The 24474-nt window shown below is 36.9% G+C and overlaps 1 protein-coding gene across 4 annotated transcripts in view; it reads right to left on the reverse strand.

The window, feature by feature from the left end:
• LOC119788869 (nuclear receptor coactivator 2-like) overlaps positions 1-24474 on the reverse strand; it is a 76507-nt gene that overhangs the window by 13898 nt on the left and 38135 nt on the right. For all 4 annotated transcript variants that reach the window (XM_038293564.1, XM_038293565.1, XM_038293566.1 and 1 more), the window contains exons 2-7: positions 14699-14806; positions 13438-13610; positions 7856-7959; positions 4410-4587; positions 2815-3003; positions 99-200 (exon numbers count right to left, since the gene is read on the reverse strand). In XM_038293564.1, the coding sequence (XP_038149492.1) occupies positions 99-200; positions 2815-3003; positions 4410-4587; positions 7856-7959; positions 13438-13610; positions 14699-14787 (835 nt within the window). In that variant the 5' untranslated portion in view covers positions 14788-14806. The remainder of the gene's footprint in view (positions 1-98; positions 201-2814; positions 3004-4409; positions 4588-7855; positions 7960-13437; positions 13611-14698; positions 14807-24474) is intronic.

Here is a 24474-nt window from a genome sequence, read left to right on the forward strand (position 1 = left end):
AGGTCCATAAGCTCCAGTTTAAAGTAATATAAAGTATTTGGGACTGTAATCCAATTTGACTTCACATTCAACAGCCCAGTCTCTAAGCCTTGCTCTACCTTGAAGGTCCTGTCTTGTTGTGAAGCTCTCATATGCTGGCATCACAGGCCGCTCTTTGACAGGAACTCTTCTTGCCACACAGATGAGACAGGACTGGAAATCTAGAGTTATGAGAAACAAATGACAGCCATCAGACAACTTTATATAGTGTATAAGAAGTACATCCTGGAATCCTAGGAGATGGATGAAAGGCTGCGACCCAGTACACGTCAGCTCTGATAACAACTAGACATATTTTTTATATATATATATATATATATATATATATATATATATATATATATATATATATATATATATATATATATATATATATATATATATATATATAAATAAAATGGTATTTTATTACATTGTTTTCTATTGTTTATGAATGTCAGCTAAAGCCTATTCTAATTGGCAGATTTCTAAATTAATTTTTGCATTAATGTTTCCTGTCCAACCTGATCAAATCCTTCAGGTCGTTTTCCCTCCTAAACTCAAACCTATACGGCATAAAAAGGCTTCTAAGCTCAGGAGATCCACCTATTTGAATGGGAAGAGGAAGAATGTTGCCGCATGGTTGAGCAATGGATTCCACAGTTGTCTTGCATTAAGACAATCCAGCCCTTTCCACATACAGTTTCCATTTCCCCCCTGAGTCGCCTCCATTCTTTCCCATAATCCAAAATCATGATTGCTAGCTTCATTCAGATTATATGCTCACATGCTCGATTGTTGACCTATTTCTGTGTTGCCTTGTGACTGGCTTGCAACATTTCCAGGGTGTGACGAGGAAGTTTGAAAAGTTGCAGTTTAAAACTACAACATGAAGAGTTGTTGAATTTATCACTTGCCATATATTGATTGTTGAAAAAGTAGCTCTGGAACTGGTGGCAAGAAACCGTTATTACAACTGATCTCCCTGTAATAAGTTGCATACTGCCAGTTTGGCAGAGAAAAAGTCAACTGAAGAAAATGTGTCTACGGTAAATATCCAGTGCTGGGATTTACTGTTAAAAACAGTAAAGCACAAACAGGTCTGGACTACCTAATGCCAACTTGCAAATATCCAATTTTAAAAATAAGATATTATTTCTTTGTGACTTCTATGCATCTTTGTTACTTATGTTTGTGAATTCTAATCTCTTTTTATCTTTGTTACCAGAATGTTGTTACAAAGACATTATATATCTTGTAATAAGTGGAATCAATAGAAAAGACAATGGTGTTTGCAAAGTTATCGGCTGAAAAAAATATAACTTTACCAGATTCTGCTTTAGGCAGAAATGCCAAGAAAAACTGTCCTGTGAGCAGAACCAAGAGATGTACAACTTGATCTGCCCTGACCGGTGACCAGCAACAGAAAAGTCGGACCTGATTATTTGCTCACAACGAATGCAGCGAGCACTCTTTGGAGTGAATGTTTAAATTTAAGCTATAGTGGACGATTTACACAAACTTTTGAAAAGCCCCGCCCTCTTCACTTTAAAAAAAAAAGTGCACATACACAACCCTGTCCCTGCTCCCGAGAGGGAACGCTTATTAAAAGCATGCGAGAGCGTGCACAAGCCCTCTTCTCCTCATGCACAGTCTGTCTAAAAGTTGCTGTTTGCATCACTCATACAAGCTTACATTCTAAAAGAAGATTTGCACAATTTTTCACCATGTCAGACTCACAAACGGTAAGTGAAAATGTATTGCTTGTATATGACAAGCAAACGTGTTAAAAAAATATGTGTAAAGCCAAATTATAATACAGATACTGTGAATGCAAATATGTGTGTCTCTGTAGCTACAAGCATCTTTATAGTTAACTTTAGCATGCTACAGGTGTAGGACACATAGGATGGCCTACATAAACATATCACTGGAATTACTTTTGATGATCCACTCGGAAAAAGAACATCCTCCCCTATACTTTTAAGTAGGATGGTTTTTCAAGGGAAACGATATTTCCTGTGACGTTGAGAGTCTTCAAGGGATCTGTTGAATGTTATTAAATAGGTAATTCATGTTCATAAATATTCAGTGGGGATGAAATAAGACATTTCATAAAGGGATTTATCGCTAATAACTAATTTACAGTCAATCTACTGTCTTACTAGCAGGTCCAACAATGTTGTGAGGCAAACCAAAGTCCGCCTGCAACCCTCTGTCTGTCCAGCAGATATCCTCATCATGTCAGGGGAGAGATTGGCAAAATATCTGGATGTCAGATGTCTAAAATTAGAGTGGCAGACACATTGCGCCCCCTCCCTGTGTTTGTGTGTGTGTGTGTGTGTGTGTGTGTGTGTGTGATTGGATTAGATGGGAAACTGACAAAGTGCCACACACTAATTAGTCTCTCCCAGTGGATGGGAGGAGAGACAGAAAGAAGTGGTGATGGAAGGAGGACAGGACACAGGAGACTGGGAGGGCAATGCTGGGAAGAGTGATGGGAAAGTGACAGAAAGTCAAGGAAGAGACCAAGAGATGTGGGAAAAGGCAGGAAAAAAAAACAGTTTCTAAAAACAAAACGGGGCAAAGTCAAAGAGAAATTTTGAAGCAACGGCAAGACTGTTTTCAAAAGTCAGACCACATACAGGAAAAACGAAAAACTAAGGCAACGACTGCAAATTAGTAGGTCAAAAAAAATTAATCTAAATGAATAAGCAGGAGGAACATTTACAGTACAAAACAAACAGGGATTTCAAAGTTAGGCAAACACTGTAAACTGTAGGCAAGAAAGCATACCTTCCCCCTCTTCCTTGATGGACTTTGGTTCAGAGACGGCAAAACACTGCATGGTCTCATACTTCTGCTGTGCTGCATCCTGCTGGTCGACTCCATGGCGAGCTTCGCTGTCAGCGTGAGGGTTGACCAACATACGACAGTTGAAGGTGTGGCTGTTCCTGTTGGAGGAATCTGTGCTGCGATGGTTGACTGAATGACAAAGAAACAATAAAATACATAAAAATGTTTAGATGTAAAGTCCCTCAACCACCCCTTCAATACAACATCACAACACAACAGTAGCAGTAAAATACTACATTTTCTGGATTTTTATTTGTTGTCTCAAAACAGATGAAGGCTCAGAAACATTAATTTGGAAAACATCCAATACTGCACAATCCACAGTGCATGTAAACTGTGTGTTAATTACTGTTTTCTGCATGTGCCGTAATGCTGTGTTGCCACTTGGTATACAATGCCAGTGATGCTTTTAATTAAAGTTATGACTGACTGTCTATTATTTAGGGCTTAAAGTGATTTACTTAAACTGTTTTTTTTTTTTCAGGATGGAGTGAATACAATAAAAGATAACGCTAAACATAATTTTCTCTAAACAACATACTGGAGTTACACACCCAGGCTTGAATATATGTGTTCTGAATTCTGAATATATGTGTTTCTGATGTGCATTATAAATATTTAATCTTTAATAAGGAATAAAGCGTCACTTCACTTTTCGTCGGATTGGTGACGTATTTCCGCCTTGGGGCGCAAAAATCTTTGCCCACAGACTCTCCTTAAAAGTTGTTCATGCACAGTAGCTCTGCAATACAAAGGTACAAGAGAACTCGGGGCGCAGAAGAGCTGCGCCCTGAGGTGAAAGGAAGTGTATTTGCTCACCACTTCCTGACACTGGTTTAGCAATAAGGACCTGGTTTAGCTACAAAGCTTAGTACTAACTGCATGAAGTGAGGCTAACGCTTTATTCTGTTGCCTTAACTCCCTGCCCCCTTTTTCAAACATCAGGATTCTATAGAGTAATATAGTTTACTTTTTCTAGATGTTTCTTAATTTGCATAGTTGCTCTTAAATAAACACTTTCTCAGAAAATAAATAGTTTTTATATATTAAAAATATGAAGCTGACTAATACCTTCTCCATTATTAAACTGGTACATAATTTTTTTGGTTTGTGACACAATATTGGACCATGCCAAACACAGATTTGTTTTCACAAAGCCTAAGAAGGACAAGATTTATGTACGAAAAAGAAACCTGTAGATGAAATTGGTAAAGTGTTTTTATTAGGTTTTTTGTTGTTTGCATTCTTATAAATATACTGGTTTGATAAATTAGTATACGTTTGATTGGTTTTTGGTATACGTCTATTTTGTTTTTATAGCCCCCACGGAGAAAACTCCATAAGCCGCCACTGGTTAAAACATACAATTTCAGGTTTATTTTGAAATATTAACCAAATTCATTCACAGCACTGTGCATCCTTCGCATCATTTGTTTAGCTAAGTGTAAGAAAAGCTAATCCATGCAAATATGAAATTAATTTACAAATTCAAATGAGGTTAAGATTTTCTGTAGTAAAATTCCCGCTTTTCTTACCCAGACTCTTGGGCAAAAGGTTCTTGATGAACTCTGCGTGGTCGCCAACATGCAGGACGCTGTAGACACTAGTGTTCATCAGCTCCTCCTGCTGGTAGCGCAAATACTGGCTGACGTTCTCAGACACAAACACTATGTTACCCTCCATGTTCACCACAAAGAAGAAGCCATCCAGGGCCTGAGGGAAGACGAAGGGAAAGATGAGAGGGAGAGGACTAAAATATAGATATATGAAAAAAACAACAAATAAATTGAAAAAAAAGGTTTATTTTAGTAGCTGATGTACCTGAAGCAGTGTTTATAATAGGGAAAAGTGAATTTAAGGAAAAGAAAATCCAGAAAAATGGGTCAAGCTTAAGTAATAACATTTTATTAAATTAAATAAGTCAATAAAAATGTTATATTAGTGAATTTGTATGTTGTAATTTGTCAGTTTCTTCATACAATAAATAAAAAAAAAACAGTAAAACCAAAACTAGCTTTTTGATTTTACTGGTTTTTTTTGTTTTGTTTTTTGCTATAGTTTAGTTATGCTTTCACAACCTTCTCAATTTTTTTATGAGCCTTTTTTCACAATTTAAAGTGTTTTACTGAGATAAAAGGGCTAAAGTGGCCTGACTATTTTTCTGCAGCAAAAAATATAAAGCAACAGCCTCCCCTCCCACACCTGTTTCTGTGCACAGTCAGTTGGCTAAAAGAAAGCTACAAAAGTATTCCTTTACTTAAAATAAATATGGTTTAATCTGTTTGAAAAGGTTCTTGCCTCAAATTTTGCAGTAAAATGAAACTGTGGTATTTTATGTAAAGCTGTCATGTTTCAAGATTCTCTTGTTGAAGAAAACCTTTTTCCCCAATCACTGTTTGATTACTGTATCACTCCAAGTAGAGTATTAGAAGTACCTTCCTTCTTCATAAACCAGTGCTATAAGAAGGAAAAGGTCTTTTGCATTTTATTTTCTTTAAAAAAAATTGGGGTATATACAAACATTTGACATATACAAGCATTTTCTTGCAATGCGGCTGAATAAAGCATACCGTTGAAATGTAGCTGCGTTAGGGTTTATCTTTGGACCCTAAGTAGACAAGGTTGATGCTTCAGAACCCTATTTATAGTAAGTCTGTGTGTAAGGGGTAAGGCTCCTCCTCTTCTTTTCTAATCTGGCTTTTCCCAAAGGTATTTATACCTGCCTGGGTCCCATGGTTAACATCATCTCTCACTTGTGCAAAGACACATACAAGTCAACTTGATGATGGCATCACTGTCAGTCAGGGGAGCTCTTATCTCCTTTAGTCACGTGCAGAGTAATGCTGGATAAAGTCAGAAAGGTGTTCTAAGCCTGACTGTTTTCCTTAGGATGGATTTTGGCCTATTTGTTTGTTTGTGTAGTAGTTGCACAACGCTGTAAGACTGAATCAGAGTGATTAGACCTCAAAAAATGGCAAATATTATTTAGAAATACGTACAAATGTAATAAATAAAGTGTATTTACTCTAAATTTGAGTAGGTAAATAGGATGATTTGACAATGGTATGAGTAATTGTACTCTTTAAAAAAAGATAATTAGATAATATGCACCTGAAAAAGGACAATGCAATTATCTATTCTTATTTTAAATTTAAATTATCCAGGCAAAAGTGTCTAACTTACCTTCTCACTTCAAGAAAAAATGCACTTATTTTAGGAAAAAAATTTATTAGTTAGATTTCATTTTTTTTATAGTGAACAAATGGAGCTTTACTTGCTTTTAGGATAGAAATCAAACTGAGATCAGTGAGTTATGGTGTGCACTGCAAAAGTACACTTTGTAAAACAAAACAAAAATAGACGAGCAGACCTTTAAATTCCAAAAGTCTGAAATGAAAATAAGAACTAGTTAAATAGTAACTGATAGTTGATTATATTTCAGAATGTGCCTCTTTGCTCTCCTAAGGAACACCCAGGTCAGAAAAAATGACTAGTTTTAAACATGCAGCTGATCCTACAATTTCTCTGAAATATTAAGTTAGTTACTGAAGCAGTGCCCTCATCAACAGCAGCCTCTTTTTGGCTATGTTCACACGGCAGGCCTGAATGGTCAATTCCATTTTTTTGTGAAATCTGATTTTATTGCGTTGCCGTTCACTTTTCCAAATATAAGCGACTTGTATGTGATCTCTTGTGTGAACTGCATTCATGGAACGCAAGTATCCTGCATGCGCAGTAGAAGACGCAATAACATAAACAGCAAGCGTGCTCTGTGTTAACGGAAGTAAAGATGGATGGTAGTAGTGGAGCGCACTTAGCGATCTTTTCCAACCTTAAAAACTCAATATTTTCAAGATCGTTAAAAATAAAGACTGCTTTAGGCATTATCGTCTGCCATGGTTGTTGTTTTTCTTCCCGCTTCTGCATAGCAAGACTCAGAATAGTGACCTTTGCTGAGTATTAATGACGTTCAGGTTGGGTGAATGCGCCAATGTGACAAATTTGAAAAAAATCGGATCCCTGTTGTTCTGACAGCCATGAGAAGATCAGATGCAGGTTGCATATGGGCAGTAAAAAAAAAAAAAAAAAAAAAAAAGTCGGATTTGGGTCACTTAAGGCTGCTGTGAGAACGTAGCCTTTAATGCAAATAAGTTCATATTTTGGCTCTATAGGTGAGGTTTTTGGGTCTTCAATAAAGGTAAGGTCTTGATGAAGAATCCTGAATGTCAATCTCAACAGGCCCAGTAAAGATAACCATAATGCTATATATTTCGAGAATAAAGGCAGGGCAGCCAAGCATACCTTAAAGATGATCATCACATTTCTTTTGCCTACGGAAAATATACTGCTGTTTTTTTTTTTTATGATTTTTCTATAGCAACATGGACCAGAGCTTGCTGGTAGCAAGCATCCTTCAACAAGTCTAGAAAGCAGTGCGTCTACAGCCAAATATGTTCATCCTTTGGCAAAAACTTTTTTTAGACTAGATAGGATAATGGCAATGGCAGAGAGTGCTGCCACCCAACAAGATGGATACCACGGAGACGGAATACTCAACTCAGATTGGCAGACAGGCATTACTGCTTTACAGGACTTTAAATTTTGATCTGAGCTTGGAGTGAGATTTTGAGGTGTCGATATTTTAAGTAACGCTTAACACATCACTATTACATGCAAGCATTTGTTTGGGAGTGAGAAATTACATGTGTGGCGTGTGCACTTGATGAAATACGCTAGTCGCACGGTGATTTTGAGAGAGTTGGGAGCACTGTTGCTAAACAAGAAATTGATCTGTTTGATCCAGAAAGAAGCCTCTACTTCTTCTACCATGTTTTCCAGATAAAATAAACATATATATTTTGTTTTTGCTGTTAATATTTGATACATGACAATAGATTTCTTATTAAAAAAGCTTTTAATTCATATCTGTGTTAATGCCCCCCCCCCACCCGAAAAAATGTAGCATAACTGTTGGACCTACCTCCAGCATCATTGGCCCTAGAGTGTCTTTATCAATCACAGCCTGCCCCGTGGACGACACATCTGCCTTCTGAACCTCCTCTGCATTAGCCACTGGAGCCTTTTCTGTTATGAAATACATAAAAGTGAGGGTGTTATAAGAGAACCAGAGAAAACGTACATCATGAGAATTTTCTTTTCTTCAAGCTAATTATTATTTCACATTTAATTTTGGATAATCCAACCTATTAAAGAAAAATGTCTTCAAACCTGAATAAAAGAAGCCTTCCTATTTAAGCCTGTTTGTGGTTATTAATAAGAGTAAAAAGAAAAAAAATTAGAGTGCTGTTGAAACTGCATGACTTATTGATTGTTAACGTCAAAACGTAAGAGCACAGCATCCTAAAGATGAAAAGAAGCAATGTTTAACTCTGTGTTGCTTTCTAGGAAGAAAACAGCTGCTAAGAGTAAAGCATTTGCCGTACGTTGTCTGTCCCACCAGCCAGATAAAACTAAGAAGTCATGACGAAGCCATTACCCACGTGCAAACTTTGTATTTTCATACAATATTACTTTATGAATATTCAGTTCCTTGGCAAAACTTTCTGTTCCTATAATGCCGGTCTGATTCTTGCACGCCAACAGAAACATAAAAATGAAAGCAAATGAGGGAACATGAACATTTGAGTGGCTGGCATAATGCCCACAGTATGGGTCATTGCCTAATTTTCTTGAGCATTTTTACAACAACTTCTTCCCTTTCCTCCATGGCCGTACCACCGGACTGTTAAGCCTCCCATGGCCCCATTCGCCACATAGCTGACATTCCTTTTCTGGGACTGGAGCTGTGGAGTCATCAGCCCTTAAAACTCTGTCACTGCAGAGCCTGGAACAGCACTGCAGTGCAAGGCAGACGGAAGTACATGTAACGGCCTAAGTTTCTTTAAATCATAAAATATATTACAATTTATTTCACATGAAGTAAATCAATGTTCAAATTTGATTCAGAACAGTTTTTTTCTGAAAAAGAACAATGATGTGGTCTCCAATCAATAAAAGAAAGAAAGAAAACCAATTTATAAACTGTCCATAAGCCCACCCTTAAGGAATGCACATGAATGACTTAACAGTTTGACGCCAAATATCTTCCTCATTGACTAATGCACGACTCATTAGTTGAAATTCACTGCATTCAGCAGCACTTGCAGCACATAGCAAAAGTTAAGTGTGGTAAGGCTTGTGATCGGGAAACATAACGAGTGGCTGTTTTGAGTCATAGTCAATAAGTGTTATTAATAAGTGTCCTTATTGATGTTAAAAATCATGTCTCTCTAACTGCTGGAACAACAACAATAGTGATAATCCCAGGCACTCCTGTAGCAATAAAACAAAGAAAAGAAAAAGCAAAGAAATTTATTTATATTTATATATATATATATATATATATATATATATATATATATATATATATATATATATATATATATATATATATATATATAATTTCATAGAGAGATAGACAGATAGATATTCCTATCCCGCTTATTCTCTCTAATAACATTTACCTTTTTTTTTTTTCTAATTCAGCTCATCAGTTAAATGTTCCTAAGCAATGGTGTGTTTTCCTGCTGTTGACCTCACAGCTGTGTGACTTGAGCATTATCTCAATGAGTGAGCCTGTGCTTATTCAGCTGTTGTTTTCAGATGCAAACAGTGCAATGACACATGGACACCAACTGGGTGACCACAGGCACAAAAGGAGGAGACGGGAAAATGACAACAGATGAAAGAAAAGATGACAGTTAGGACACTGTTTAAAGTCATAATGGGCATGGATTTTATACATAAAAACCAAGGATTGTTATTGATCATCAAATGTTCTTATAGATAAGATCTATAACGTATGATTTAGAAATAAGTGATTTTATCTTATTCAGAAAGCTTACATATAAACACAATCGCCTAAAATATTCAATAATTGATGAAGGTTCAACAAGTTCTTTAACATAACGGCCGACCAAGTTCTGCTAAGTGATCATGAACGAGTACAGATGGGTGATTTCTATTTTAGTATAAAGGGATTTGTTGGAAAGCACTAATTGGACTGGCCACTATTCAAAACATTGGGAAGATCTAAGGCCAGAAATTATTTTCGAATTATCTGTTTACATATTTTTGTATTATTGTTCTTTGTCCTTTGAATGTGTTCTATGATTATCCGGGTCTGGAGAGAGACAAACTGTCTATCATCAGATGAAGGAAAATAATAAATCTAAGAAAGAAATTACAAACTTTTAAGCATGGTGGTGTTAGCATCATTCTATTTGTCCACCTGGAAAAAAATGACTTTCCTAATTCAATAAGATCCACAGAATCTATATCACATTCATGTCCATTTTTGCTGTATTCAATGGAGCATTGAGCTAAATATGGTTAAAATACAATCAAGACAGCTAAAAGTGGATATAAGTGTGCAATACAAAAATGGATATAGTGGTTATAAAGTGGACAATAAAAAAGTGGACATAAGTGGACAATACAAAGGACAATCAAATTAGTGAAGGGAATCAATAAATGAGGCACATGAAAGAAAACAAAATAACATTACAGTATGTTCATAAAGAAGGTCAGAAAAAAAATCTTGTGAAAGGATTTAAACAGGATCTGATAACAGAAAAAGTCAAAAACATAAAAGTAGAAAGGGGGAAATGGAGAATAGACATCCAATGGTTATGATAATAAAGAAAAAAAGGACCAAAACAGAAGGCACAGTAGGGTGAGATAGAACAGTGATTCGAGTAAGAAAAGGAATTTAAAAAAAAGGAGCAGAATATTGCAGACAAATATTTAAGCGATTTTCGGAAGGATAAAAAATACTAGATAAGAAAAAAGAGCAAAAACCATGAGAAGATGGTATTAAGTGAATGGAAAGATGTAAAAAAAAACAAAAAAAAAACACGCTTTTCAAAAGAGTTCTAAAGCATGCAAAGAGGATTAAATATGATGCCAAGGAATGTGTAAAGGTGATAAAGTCACGAAGAAAAAGTAAAGATTAAGAGAAACTGAGGGACAGATCGAAGAGTAGATCCTCCGCTTCTCTCTCAAGGCTTATTCGAAGGCATGTTCGTCACTGTTATATAAGTGCCTGAGCAGAGTCTGTCTCACTATTACCGTCATTTCACAGTCTGTGGCTTCACACTGTGACGGGGATTGTTTTCTATTTACTTTTAAAAGTTAAGAAGTCTTCATTGGCTCCAGGGATTTCAAAGGTAACCTTTGGGAGTCTTAGCATATTCATTTTACTTCGTTTTACAAACATCACTTCTGAGCTTTTCTAATACCCACAGCTATCACACACCCCTCTAACAGATTTTCCAATTTCATGGGAAGGAGAAGTTGAAGGGGGGTTTTGTGATAGATAGATACATTTAAAAAAATGGCTATCTGAAATAAGACACTGCTTGTGACTTTTTATAGTGGAAAAAAACTACAAAAAACTGTAATAATAAAGTAACCTTTTATTTTTATACCTGACACCTAGATGAATTTTAAAGTTTGGGACCTACTGCAGCCAAACACAAAGATATAAGTTGGAAACTCTTCTATAAATGTGCTATTTATACAATTATATTTAAGGACATAATTATTCACATACATTTTAATTCATTGTAACCTTTAAATAAAATAAAAACATTTTCCTGATTGGATGTAGTGTTATAGTGCTTTGGAGTTTTGATTGAATCTTACTCACATGAATCTATAGAGGAAGCTAAATATTAGGGTTACGGTATGAAGTAAACTCGCCTGGGAAGCCAAATGCTTGCAGAATTTGTGGAAACAAACCAGACTCCATCTTGTATCGCTCAAGACTGTTTGAGACAAGCCCAAAAGGAATGGCCAATCACATTGCAGTACTACGGTTTAGGGCAGGACATACAGCTGCGACAAAAGCAAGAGCTGCTGAGCCCACAACCGAACCAAAGTAAACATAGCGGCACAGGAGGATGTACTGTACATGTAGCTGCTGCTATCATATCTGTTGTGTCAGAATCCACAATTTCATCTATGAAAGAGGAACAGTGAAAGTGCAAAAGTGTAAGTTGTTGTTGCTTCTCCTGGTTGAAATGTTCTGTTGAACGTCCCATATTCAATGGGAGCTGTCCCAGATTAATAATGTCTGGAACCAATTATGGTTGCCAGGTTAGAAAAGGAGTTTGTACAACTTAAAGTTATTAGAATTTATCAATCAAAAGATGGATCGTTAAAAATATCAGTGGAAACATTTAAGGCAACAAATACAACATCTGATTGCTGTGATGTAAATAAAGGCTTTCCTATTATTAAGAAGAACATAAATAATAATTGCCATTTTTATTAAAACACGAATAAAAATAAAGCAGTATATATTTTTTTACCCTGGTAATCTGTAGAGAAAAGTATTGTTAATGAGTTTTTTGGTGTTTTTTTTTTTTTTTCATGTAATTTGACCTAAATCTCATAAACTCTCTTGGTCTTTTTCTATGCCTACAGTTACTACTGCTCCTTAAAGGCAACCAGGTGGTCAGATGTGTTATGATTTTCAGAAATTGATGGACTGCTTGGGTGTTGATTGCTTAGGATACTATCTTCATTTTCACCTTTTCTGTCATGGTAGCTTACAAAATCAACAGACCTGTTTGTTGTCTATGATTGTGACCTACCATAGCAGAAGACAGACTGAGGAAGCTAATATTTAAAGCACTCGGCACCAAAGCAACAATAAAATCCCAGCAAATAACAATCTTACATCAGGTGTGACCAATAGTTGAAGTAAGATTGGCCAAATGGATGATTAACTGTCTGCTCATAAATTCTTCATGCTTGAGAAATTGTAACCGTAATTGTAAAAAAGTGTCAATAAGTTTTGCAACTGCAGTACTGATCAAACTGATAACGCATTGGTGATAAGGATTTCATATACTGTGTAGATCTGATCTGAATAAAGCAGAAAACTTCTGCAACAATGTCCCTGAGACAGATGGGATCAATCTAAGCATGTCTGCTCATAATCATAACGGAGAAAAAAAATTATTCCATACCAACTGTCAAGCATGGTGGTGAAGGTGGTGACGATGGATTGACATACTTTGTGATCTAATAAAGATCTTACTACATTCATAATAAGCATAAAATCTTTCATGCAGCATCTTTTTAATCATATGTATTAGCAGTGTATTTAAAACCTACATTTTTGTTTTCTGTTGGTTTTATACGCATGTTTACCAAATATATGTGTATGTGGGGATCACACCTTAGTGGGGTTAGACCATAACAGTTAGACCGAAACCGAATTAAAACAATTTCATTTATGAAGATAAAAAAGTTTTTGTTTACTGCTGATCAAAGTCAATCAAAACTTTTATCTAAAATTTTTATCTAAAATATACTAAATACATACCGAACATTAATGCTTATATTCATATATATCCATACCCGTAAAGTATGTCCATTATAAGGATTAAAGTGTCAGTCCCAAGAAGAATTTGACTGCAAGCTAACTATTTGAATTCAATAACAATTTCTTCAAAAGAAGAAGGAATAAAATGAATAGGTTGGGATGCTCACCCTGCTCCTTGATCTGCCTAATCTGCTTCACTGTTTCTTTGAGGATGGCACATTTATCGGGTTTGACGTTGAGGTCGTCAATGTCGTTGATGTTGGCAAAGATCAGCTCTGCCAGCTCCTCGATATATTTGTTCTCCTGCTCCCTGTTTCGCCTCTCCGTACTTCTCTTAGGGCTGCAACACAGCAAGAAATTATGAACAGCATGAATAAACTCAGCTGGAGAAGAAAAGGCCTAAATGGTGGTAATTGCTAAGACAAACAGTGGAAAAACATCACCGCTCTCTGCTGAACAATACGCCCCAATGCTTTTTTCTTTGTGCATTGACCAGCTCTTTTCCGTGGGAGGAAGACCTCCCCAGTGACCCTAAATTAACTTTGTGACCTTTCTATGACCTGACAGTAACGAGTCGCTTGACCTCCTTGTAAAGAACATGATGCATCATTAATACAACAACTTTTCTGCTGTTACATAAACTCCCAGGCTGTATAAAGGCACCAGTAGCACTTCTCTTCCTGCACCTTCCAAAACCCAAATACTTCTCTCTTTCTAAAAAGGACCATTGAAAGCAATACATAATGTATGTTAACATTTGGAAAAGCTTCCATATAAGTAAAGAAATAATCTGTTAACAAACTCATGTCTAGCCAAATATCCCCCATTTGATTAGGTGGTAACTTTGACCATTTTAAAACACAAATATAATTTCAGCCAAACTTTATTCAATTGGAGCACAAATCAAATGTTTAGAGATTTGTGTCTGATGGAAGGCAAACCTCTACCTCTTTTCCCAAGTATTTAGCACTCTATAACATGTTGGTAAAGCCCTTTATTTAGCTCGTTTAACCTTTCAATTGCACCTGAGCAGCAACACCTACAGCATCATGGTGCCACGACTATGACTTATTGTGTATATGGGGATGCAGACAATGATGTGCAATGTTCTGCCTCAAACTTTTTTGCAGTTTAGAGATTAAATTATATACAAATGGACTGTATTTACCAATTAATTGAGCATTGAAGGCACCACTTGCACTGAGGTATCAGAGAAAAGGGCTGAACATGAATGCAAACCACCTTTTGGACTTTTATGTAATGAAAATAAAGTTAGTTTTTTGTTTGTAACATATAAAAATAAAAACAATGGCGTATATAGGCAGTATATCTTAAGGAGAATAGACTACCAGTATCATAGAAAAATAATGCACTGACAAACACAAGCTTTCTCTATTGATTTTTAAAATCTTTTTAAAGATTTTTCACCTGGGTCCCCGAAGGTCCGACTGACAGTCTTTCCTCTTTAGAGACTCCCCTTTGGGGGGCTCAGGAGTGTCCCCCCCTCCGCTACTCATCTTCAGCAGTTATCAGCACCTAAAGCAATAGAAGACAAGATAATAAAACAGAGTTCAGCTATAATTATGTATAATAAAAAAAAAAAAAGGATTGGTCTTTTTACATACTAAAAAAAATTATCACATACAAAATGTATACCATTGTGACTGACAGACTAGCATATTTATGCAAACAGGGGGCGTCCTGCCAGCTCTTTTGAGCCTTTAGCTTACATTTAGCTTAAACCACCTGTAGAAAAAGGCCTGGTTGGGACTAATGAAACAGGACTTTGCTTTTCCAAATATGTGGTCAATTACTTTCAAGTAATCCATCCATCCATCCATCCATCCATCCATCCATCCATCCATCCATCCATCCATCCATCCATCCATCCATCCATCCATCCATCCATCCACTCCCGCTTAGTCCTCCGGCAGTCTCTGGACAGTCTGTTGCAGCTAAGTAATTCAGCTACATTTATTTATAAAGTACCAATTCCAAACAAAAGTTAGTTAATACCAGTCCAAGTTCAAAGTCAGTTCCATAAATTCCATAAATAACTTAGTTTTCAAACATTGCAATAAAGATTAAACTTTTTCTTGAAGCTGGTTAAAAGGTTTCTCAATCAAAGCCGACCGCAGGATTGAGGCATTCAACTCTCTAAGAATGAGCACATAGGAACATCTTATAGTCACTTGAACAGTGAAGGTGATTCTGCAGAAATCTATTAACTCTGACCATGAGCTCAGCAACAGTAGAGAGCAGAAACAACTCTTTAACTGGAAGAAACCACCAACAGAACCAGGCTCGTGGCTCATGTAGGCGGTCATCTGCAATGACTGGATTTGGTTGATGTATAAAACCTTTTACTCTGAAAATTAAACTAAATGTGTTTTATTTGTAAAAGAAAAATGCAAAAAAAGAGCTCTTTATTTCATTTACATTAAAGGTTTTTTTAACGTACCAAAAATCAACCAAGTAGAAGTCAGAGTGTGGCTATCATAGCATTGAGACGGGGCCTAACTGAGCATGCAATTTTTTATTTTTTGCACAGCAACAGAGTAATTAACTCACAAGTTCGTACATCATAACTATAGTTATTAATAGCAAAATAATTGTGTGTTAATGCATTCTATTGACTACTGTACATGTTCACAATGTCAGATTCTATAGAAATAAGAGCAGCAAAGTTCAAGTAAAATATTCTTCTGTTTTCTCTTAGACTCTGTCTGTACAACTAATAACAATTTTCAAATTATTTTAATCTCCCAATGATGTAAACAACCAGCTCAGAGCATTATCAAACGCAGATTATGACTCACAAATAACAATGTATCACTGTAATGAGCCTGAAGGCAATATGTGGGCAGCCCAGTGGGAATACAGTGGGTGTCAGTAATTACTTTAGATAGAAATAGCTAATTCACATAGGCACTTTCGCTTTTCCCACAATAATTTAAAAATGTCTGTTTTAAATATGATTGATGCTGAGAATGTTTGGAGAATACTTCTGTAATCTGGTTCAAAAATAGGAAGAACATAAAACTCAGGCGACATTTAAATAAAGCTTTTACTGAGCAAGAAAGATGCACCATATGGCAATTTCATGCTGCTAGACTTCCCCCATATGGTTCAGTAAAAGGGACACAATTTAGACAACAGCAAAGGCTAGAATCTATCCAGAGCTGTTGGGAACTGATGGGCCAACAGGTACCTCTTTTCACTTCAGTTAGTTCCAGCAGCAGGATAGTAACAAAGGCAAAAAATACACACACAAAAACAAGTAGATAGATAGAATATCACTTAGAAAATGTACATGAGGGATAAAAAAAACACCTTACAGGTACATATTTAAAGAGTTATGTTGACATTATTGCACATATTTTAAAATCTTTTCTGATTAAATGAGAAGCGAAAGTAGCTTTTCCTAAATGACATTACTCAGCCACCCATAGAGCTTGCTCTTATTAGTTTACTCAATTTGTTAATTTATGTTTGAAGTGTAAGGAAGCATGGCCATAAAATATTCCATAGGCCAGTAGCAAATATTTATTATAATTTGAAATGTTGTCTAAATTCAGTCATTCACATTTTCAGAATCTGAGCATAACGGTACAAAGTACTTGATTCACACTAAATGGTGTCCATAATTTTTTTCTTGGTTTTGCATGACTCCTTTTACATTATGTGCTATTGGATTATAATATAACTTAGAGCTGTAATTATTTATTACAGCTTTATTTTTTATTTAAGCAACTTCATTTAAGTTGCTAAAACCTAAATTTCATTAAACTCTTTCGTTTGCATCTGAGTTTATTTGCTGTGAGTCTTGAATGGACCCAAGTTATTAGAATTTCTGTACAACTTTTTATCTATCATAATAAAATATTTGGCTCACTTACAGTATTGGCCTTGCTCGGAGATCTGGATGCATACAGCTTTGGATATATAAAAATATTAGCTAAGCAAAGCTCCTGCAGTAAAGGTTCAGGTTTGGTGATAGAGCCAGTTTCCTGTGCATTCCTAAAAGTAGTAACGAAAAAATTGTCGAAATTATTTTAACAATTAGGAAGATACACATAGTGTGAATATTCTCATTTTTAAAAAGAATTTCTAAAGAAGATCAGGGCAAAAAATGTTTTAGCTTTAGTTTCCCTTAAAATTGTTGAGCTGATATTACCGATTATTTTTATTCTTTTACAGCATTTTATTGTCATTACACTGTCAAATTAACTCTACATCTACATTTAACCCATCCCCTGTGGAGCAGAGGGCTGCCATTGTGCGGCACCCTTGGAGCAGTGTGGGGGTTAAGGGTCTTGCTCAGGGACCCAGAGTGCAGGCTGTGGGAGTGGGGCTTGAATTTAGAACCTGAGGATTCCAACCCACCTAACCACTAGGCCACCACTCTCCAAAGCAGGCATTAGTGTGAAGGGTCTTGCATAAGGACCCACACTTTCAGCTCATTCCCCCAAGCTGGGATACAAACCCAGGCTTCCTGTTTGCAGGACGGGTGACTTAGCCAGCCACTACAGCTTAATCTGTCTTTGCCTGTGATTGGCTGAATTTGTACCAATGAAAATAAACTTACTCTACCTGCATGGATTCCCAACAGAGCTGAGGATTTGCTGAAGATTCAGCTCTGCCTGTTTGCTGCAAAGACTCCCTTTTACCCGGGTAGTTATTTGGTTACCCTAAATGGGACCGCTCGTTAGTAAAAATACAGGTTCCAAAACACACCATATGGCACTTGCATAGAAATTCCGAAATGCCAAGATCAAGACCTTAGAATACCCGTTTACTGAGAAATGGGCAACATTAAAGTTCTGACACATCTATTAAGCTACAAAACTCAGATTACCATTGTCAACCCAACCTGATGGCCAGATGAAGACGTCGATGTGTGTCGACTAAAGTAAAAGTGCAACCATCTTATCATTTGCCACCACCTGTTTTTCTTTGGGCTTGAAATAAACTGGTTTCCACAAGGAGTTCTTCACTCGCTGACATTAATTCCCAGTTTTATATCTGCTAACACATTTTACAAATAATGATTGCAAAGAAATAGTTAATATGATTAGCTTTTATTCTGCCAAAGTGCATTTAAGACCTCTAAATGAAGACATAAACATGACATGCAAATTCTTTATTTCATACGATAATAAATCCACACAAAATGAACTTTTTAGCACAATTAGACAACTTCAATATTTAAAACCAGGGGGGGGTCAATATTTGTAGGGACAGTGTGCCTTTAAGGCCCTTAAACAGGCTGGGACACATCACCTAACAGTTACATAAGAGCCGGTCAGTGTCAGTGGGAATGATACTGCACAGATGAAGGCAGAAGAGAGGGATAAGCAAAAGGGAAAACAACAGGGAGACGGAGACAGAGAGAAAGATTAGTGAGAGTGAATCAGTGTAAGAAAGAGAGAATAGGAAGAGAGGACAAGAAAAAAAAAGGTACACAAAGAAATGCACTAATGGACGAGCTGTCAGGTAGTTTTTTTTATTAGGAGAGATGTTTCTAGCACAGATTTTATGTTGACAAGTACACATGCTGTACAATGATAAAAGAAGGGGTAAACAGTGGCAGCAGGAAGAAATGGGAGGTGGGTCATTTGTTGCTCTAAATAATATAGCCTGAAGGCAGAGAAAAGTATGGCCTAATTACACCATAAGGGATAAGAAGACAGGGGGAACTAGCAGATGACAAGATAATACTACTGAATAAAATCTTTACATGTAACAACTAGAGCAGAAAAATGGTAAAAGCTTCAATAATCAAATGTAGAAGTACATTTTGTTATCTTTACTGACCGAACACTATCAACACTTCTTTTCATGACTGAATTTTCATGCTAAGAGCCTGGCTTTAGCGTTGAAAATCGTCTTTCCATCTACAGCAAGTAAAAATGTGGTAATGCACCGTGAATTTAATCATCTGATTACCGCGAGCCAAATACCTGTTAAAACAAAAATTGACTTGTTGAGGAGACAAAATTCCCAGAAAATGCAGCGTGAAAACTTTGGATATTCCCTGATTTTTACTGCCTCCAGTCCAACCGGCATAACCTCCCAAAACTGAGGCATTCATATGCCATAAAGCGAGGCGACCTCTCAGACAAACACCCCCTCCACTGAACTGCAGCACATATGCATGATAAATTGATGTAGTTCACCATACTTAGCATATAGTGCAAGAAATAATCCTATTTAAAATCCAAAAACTGCCTACAGAATTCTACTAATGAGTATATTGAGGTTACCTATGTGTTCCTAACAGGGCAAAAACTCAGATCCCATCTCATCAGCAGTTTCAGTAGCAGCAGTAAGACTCCCAAACTTAAAATATAACCAAAACTCTTTAGAAGAATCTTTGCTCTTGCCTTGGGTTTGTTTGAAGAGTGACAATTTAGGGCAAAAAAGGTGACATAACATTATAATCTTATGAAACATCTCGTGTTTAAGTATCACAGTACATGCAACAGCTCACTGAAGAGAAAAATCCCTCATGATGGTGACAGAAATCAATAAAAAAGGCTCCTTCAAAGTTTCAATCAATCACAAAGAAGCTACACACACAGACATAAAGTCTGGGTACTCACAACTCGCACCGCTTGGATGTTCACATCAATATGTGTGTGCCTCAAAACACACAAACATATGCTCAGAGGCACACATATGGCACCTAAACATGTGCATTATAAATTAACACTAATGCAGGCTGCAACAAAAGCCCTTATCCAGCTCTGACCGATACAAATGCAATCAGAGGAGCTGAGAGCTTTGCAAAGCGAAGCCATTTAAAAACAATTTGAGCTGCAGAGAAGGGACAGGGCCAGAGGGCCAATGCTGCCATTAAGAAATTAAAGCTGAGGATTGATCACTGCCTGCTTAAGTGGGCCTTGTCTCCAATAGAAACCAACTGTGTGTTTGGGCTACAGGTCTGCAAATCCAAAATAAAGAAGGAAAATTGTTCATTTTAAAGCAAGGTTACATGTCTTTGGAACAATGCCATATAAAGCTTATTCTGTTTAACAAACCTTGTGACTAAACACAGACATAAAAAAAGGATCATGGTTCTAAAAGTGTCATCAGGAATTTCTAACCAAACAATTTTTCTGGTCTTCTCTTTTCAAAGAAACAAACCCCGTGGTTTTCCGATGCTGGTGTGTTGCAAGGACAGAGAACAGGTAGTTGTCAGATTACACTCAGATGGAGGTCAGGCTTGGGAAAGAGATAAAAAAACATAGTTGTAGATGATTTTTGCTTCTACTCTAAAGGTAAAGAAAGGCTAAATATCAGTAGAAGTTCTGCTAAATGTATCAATAGGTAACAGCCCACTAATTTGCGACTAAGCTAATGGTTGGGATGATGAGGCAAACGGCACATTTGTGAAAGACCTACGACACACAAAATGATAGTTGTTATAGGAGTACAATGCATTACAGGCTGTTATTAAAGTAATGAGTCATCCCCAGGCCTTAGCTTGCACACTAATTGAGGTTTTGAGCTTGTAACAAAAAAATGGACTATGGTGTCTAATGTAATGACAGACAGCACAAAATTAAAGCTGATGGTGGAATAACAGAGAGCCTCTCTATGCCTAATGTGATAACACCTTCACTAAGTAAATGTCAGAGCTTTTATCCCCAGAAATGAATTGTGTCAATCTATGGAAGCGGCTTTACAAAGGGTCTGCTGTAGGTCTGTACATTTTAAAGAAAAAGCTTTGAAAGTAGCACCGTCATTATTCAGTCATAATTTAAAAAAAAATTTACACCCCTACAGAAATTCGCTACATTTTGTTCTTATATTTTCTATCAACTTTTCAAAATGTGATTTTGCAGACCACCAGAAGTAAAATATACCATGCCATCTACCAACTAACAGCTCCCCTGATTAAAGATCAATTCTGACAACAAAAATGTCTAAAAACAGTAGAGTATTTGCATGTGTGTATTCATGATATAATACGTATCACGATACCTGTGTCACAATATGATATTATGAGGATTAAGGCTGAAACATTTAATTGGATTAATCGTGATAATCGATTATTGAAATAATCGTCAACTATCTATTACTAACTAGTAATCGATAAATGGTTGACTGGATTGCAGAGACACTAAAACAAGCCTTTAGCTGACAGATCAGCCAACCTTGAGCAGCAATTAGACCAAAATAAAAAATAAAAAAAAAATCCAGATATTTGTCATTCAAAATCATATATATTGTTGTCCCGTCAATATGCTCTATCCAGAACTCCTCAAGTAGAAAAGTTTAAGTTTCACCTGCTTTCATTTCACAAATAATCTTCTTAAAGGAGACTTTCACTATCCAATTAATCAAAAAAATAATTTTAACGATTTGCAAAAGCCCTTATCATGATATTGCAATATTTTTCCCAGCTAACAAAATTAAATGTATTGATAAAAAAGCAAGTGCTGTATATGTTCATCAGTAGATATTGATCATTCAGTTATTTTGTTATCCATGTCGTTTGGGGTTTGAGTCAGTCCACGTCTTTCACTAACTGCCTCACCTACAGATATGGTTCTGTGCCCAGCGGAAAAAGGGCTCCACAGCTGTATCTGCCAGGGTGGCGGTGCAGAGGTAACCCATTTTTCCCCTCAATGTTTTAGGCAAAAATTGTTTGGTTTTTTTCTAATCAATTTTAGAAACTTAAAAGATCAATATTAAATTGGGAAGCCGAAAAACATGATATATCGCCAAGTCGATATACAGCTGTTATGCCATCTATATTCTACATTTGATGTAGGTTTTTGTAATTATATATTAAGCTAAAATCATGTTTTGTTACCCCTTGCTCACACTGGCTCCGGTGCGGTTACCGAGCCGACGGAGACCGCAACTCCCGCACACCCCCTCTCACACTGCCCTTTTGACTACGGTGCGGTGCGGCTCTGCGGCTCCGGCAACAGGTCCGGAGATTTAACAGAAGTTCACTTGAGTTCACGTAACTTCACGCGATAAGACGGCCCAAATAAGGATATTTGTGAGAGCTTGTTGCGGAAGGCTCCGGCACGCCGCAAGGATAGCTTTCTTGCGGAATTTTCTGCAGTGCCGGAGTGTCTTGGTAACCGTAGCCGGACAGCTCAGCAGCCGGTGAGAGAGGTTTACGTCTTTTTAATGACTTGGAGTCACTGCGGTGCCGCACCAACCGCACTGCAACGGTAAGACCAGAGTCGGTGTGAGCCTGGGGTTACTACCGTTTCCCCAACAATGCCCTGTTAAACACAGAAGAGAGGAGAGCAACATGTGCTCTTTGAACATCTCGATTTTTCCAAATTAAAAATCACCTTGCCCATGCCAGAACATTATAAATCCTCTAACATTTTCCTGGCCAATTTTTTAAATAATCAACATTTTATGCCCACCACCAAAGAAATGCTTTTATCTTCATAATTTCTGCTAAAACAGGATCATCATCTCCTAAGGTCATTCCCACATAACCTGGACCATAATAGATCCAGAGCCTCAGTAGAGTTTCAAAGTCCCTCTACTTCAAAAAATATTTGCATCTCACCACCTCCTTTACCACTAAATAAAATTGAAAGTATACAGTGTCAATAAACAAATAATTAACTGTTTTAAAAACCATAAAGAGTCCTCAATAAACAAATGCTTCACTAACTTAAACCAGGAAACAATCCACCATACACCACCCATTAGGATAACTTAAAAGCTTTGACACCAGTGGATTAGACAACCGTAAACTGGGAGGAGGGACCCACCCCCATGTGTTTCCAAGCTTCTCTTAAAGCAGCAGAGCAAAAGAACACGGCCCACTGGTCACATAACAGTAGAACAGACCTAATACCAAAAGAGGCTGCATTAAAAGAACATGGGGAAAGATCCAAACATGATTTTTCTCTGCATATATCTATGTGTTTCACATCAATTTCTGTACAGCTCAGCTGTTTGGTGCGATAATGATATGCTAGGGCACTGGCTTAATGGCTGGTGGCCTACTGCCGATTCAGACACAGCAGTAGAGACAGACTTTGACTGCTTCTTCCTTTGACACCCCGGGACTCGTGGGAGTTGACTCAGCAAATAATCACAAAGCAAATAAGACCTCCAAAGAAAAGTTTGGCTGAGCTAACAAAATTTAAAGAGCTTCTAGTCAGACCACACTGCATACGTGTCCAGCACAAAGATCCAATTACCTTCGGCATTATTTCAAGTAAAGATTACAACCCCCTGAGTAGGTTCCTACAAATCAGGATCACCACAGATGATCCTTTCAGTGGTTTCTGATGAATGCGTGGAAAATAAACAATATGACTTCAATTGAACTTATATCAATTATTGATCAAAACATAGCAGTTATTCTAGTGTAGGAAGAACAGAAGAAGGAAACTGGAGAAAGGAAGAAATTTTGAGTGACCTAAAAAGAAGGATCTGGTGAACATTTTCTAAAATTATAAACATAAAAACAAAAATAACTGCATCAAAGCTTAACATAACTGTGGGAAAATAGACACAATAGAAAACGCTTAAATTAATAGTTACATAATTTAAAGGTACATGGGTTTGAAACTGCCAAGCAGGTCACCACTGCAAATGGTCTGTTATGCAACGACAGCATTTTCATTAAGGTCCAAAGTTTTTCATCTGGAAAAACAAGCTACAAATCAAAGTTAGGTACATTTTCAACAGTTGGAGGATTTCAGTCTTTGAGACATGTTTTATGTTGCTAAAGCATAAAGGAAGGTAATTGGATTCTGACATTACTTTTGCAAAACATTAACGGCATGGGTTTCTGATATACAAATTTTCTGTCATCCCTATGTTCTAAGACAAGGCTGTGCATCAAACTATATTAATTGGAAATGCCTCAAGTGCTCCAGACAGAACCTGATGCCCTGCCACCATGACACTAAACTACAGTTCACGTTTTATCTTGTGTAGACCTGCAGGTACAATTATTTTACAAATCAATTAATCTATCGATAATTTTTTTCAATTAAGCGATTAATAAATCTGATTGCCAAAGATTAGCTGCACAGTGACCCAGTGGGTAGCACTGCTGCCTTGCAGGAAGAAGGTTCCAGGTTCGATTCTCGGGGTCTTTCTGCATGGAGTTTGCAGGTTCTCCCGGCGCATCCGTGGGTTCTCTCCAGGTACTCCGGCTTCCTCCCCCAGTCCAAAAACATGACTGTTAGGTTAATTGGCTC

Source organism: Cyprinodon tularosa, unplaced genomic scaffold (genome assembly GCF_016077235.1).
Source record: "Cyprinodon tularosa strain WSP-4 unplaced genomic scaffold, ASM1607723v1 ctg329, whole genome shotgun sequence".
NCBI classification, from domain to species: Eukaryota; Metazoa; Chordata; class Actinopteri; order Cyprinodontiformes; family Cyprinodontidae; genus Cyprinodon; species Cyprinodon tularosa.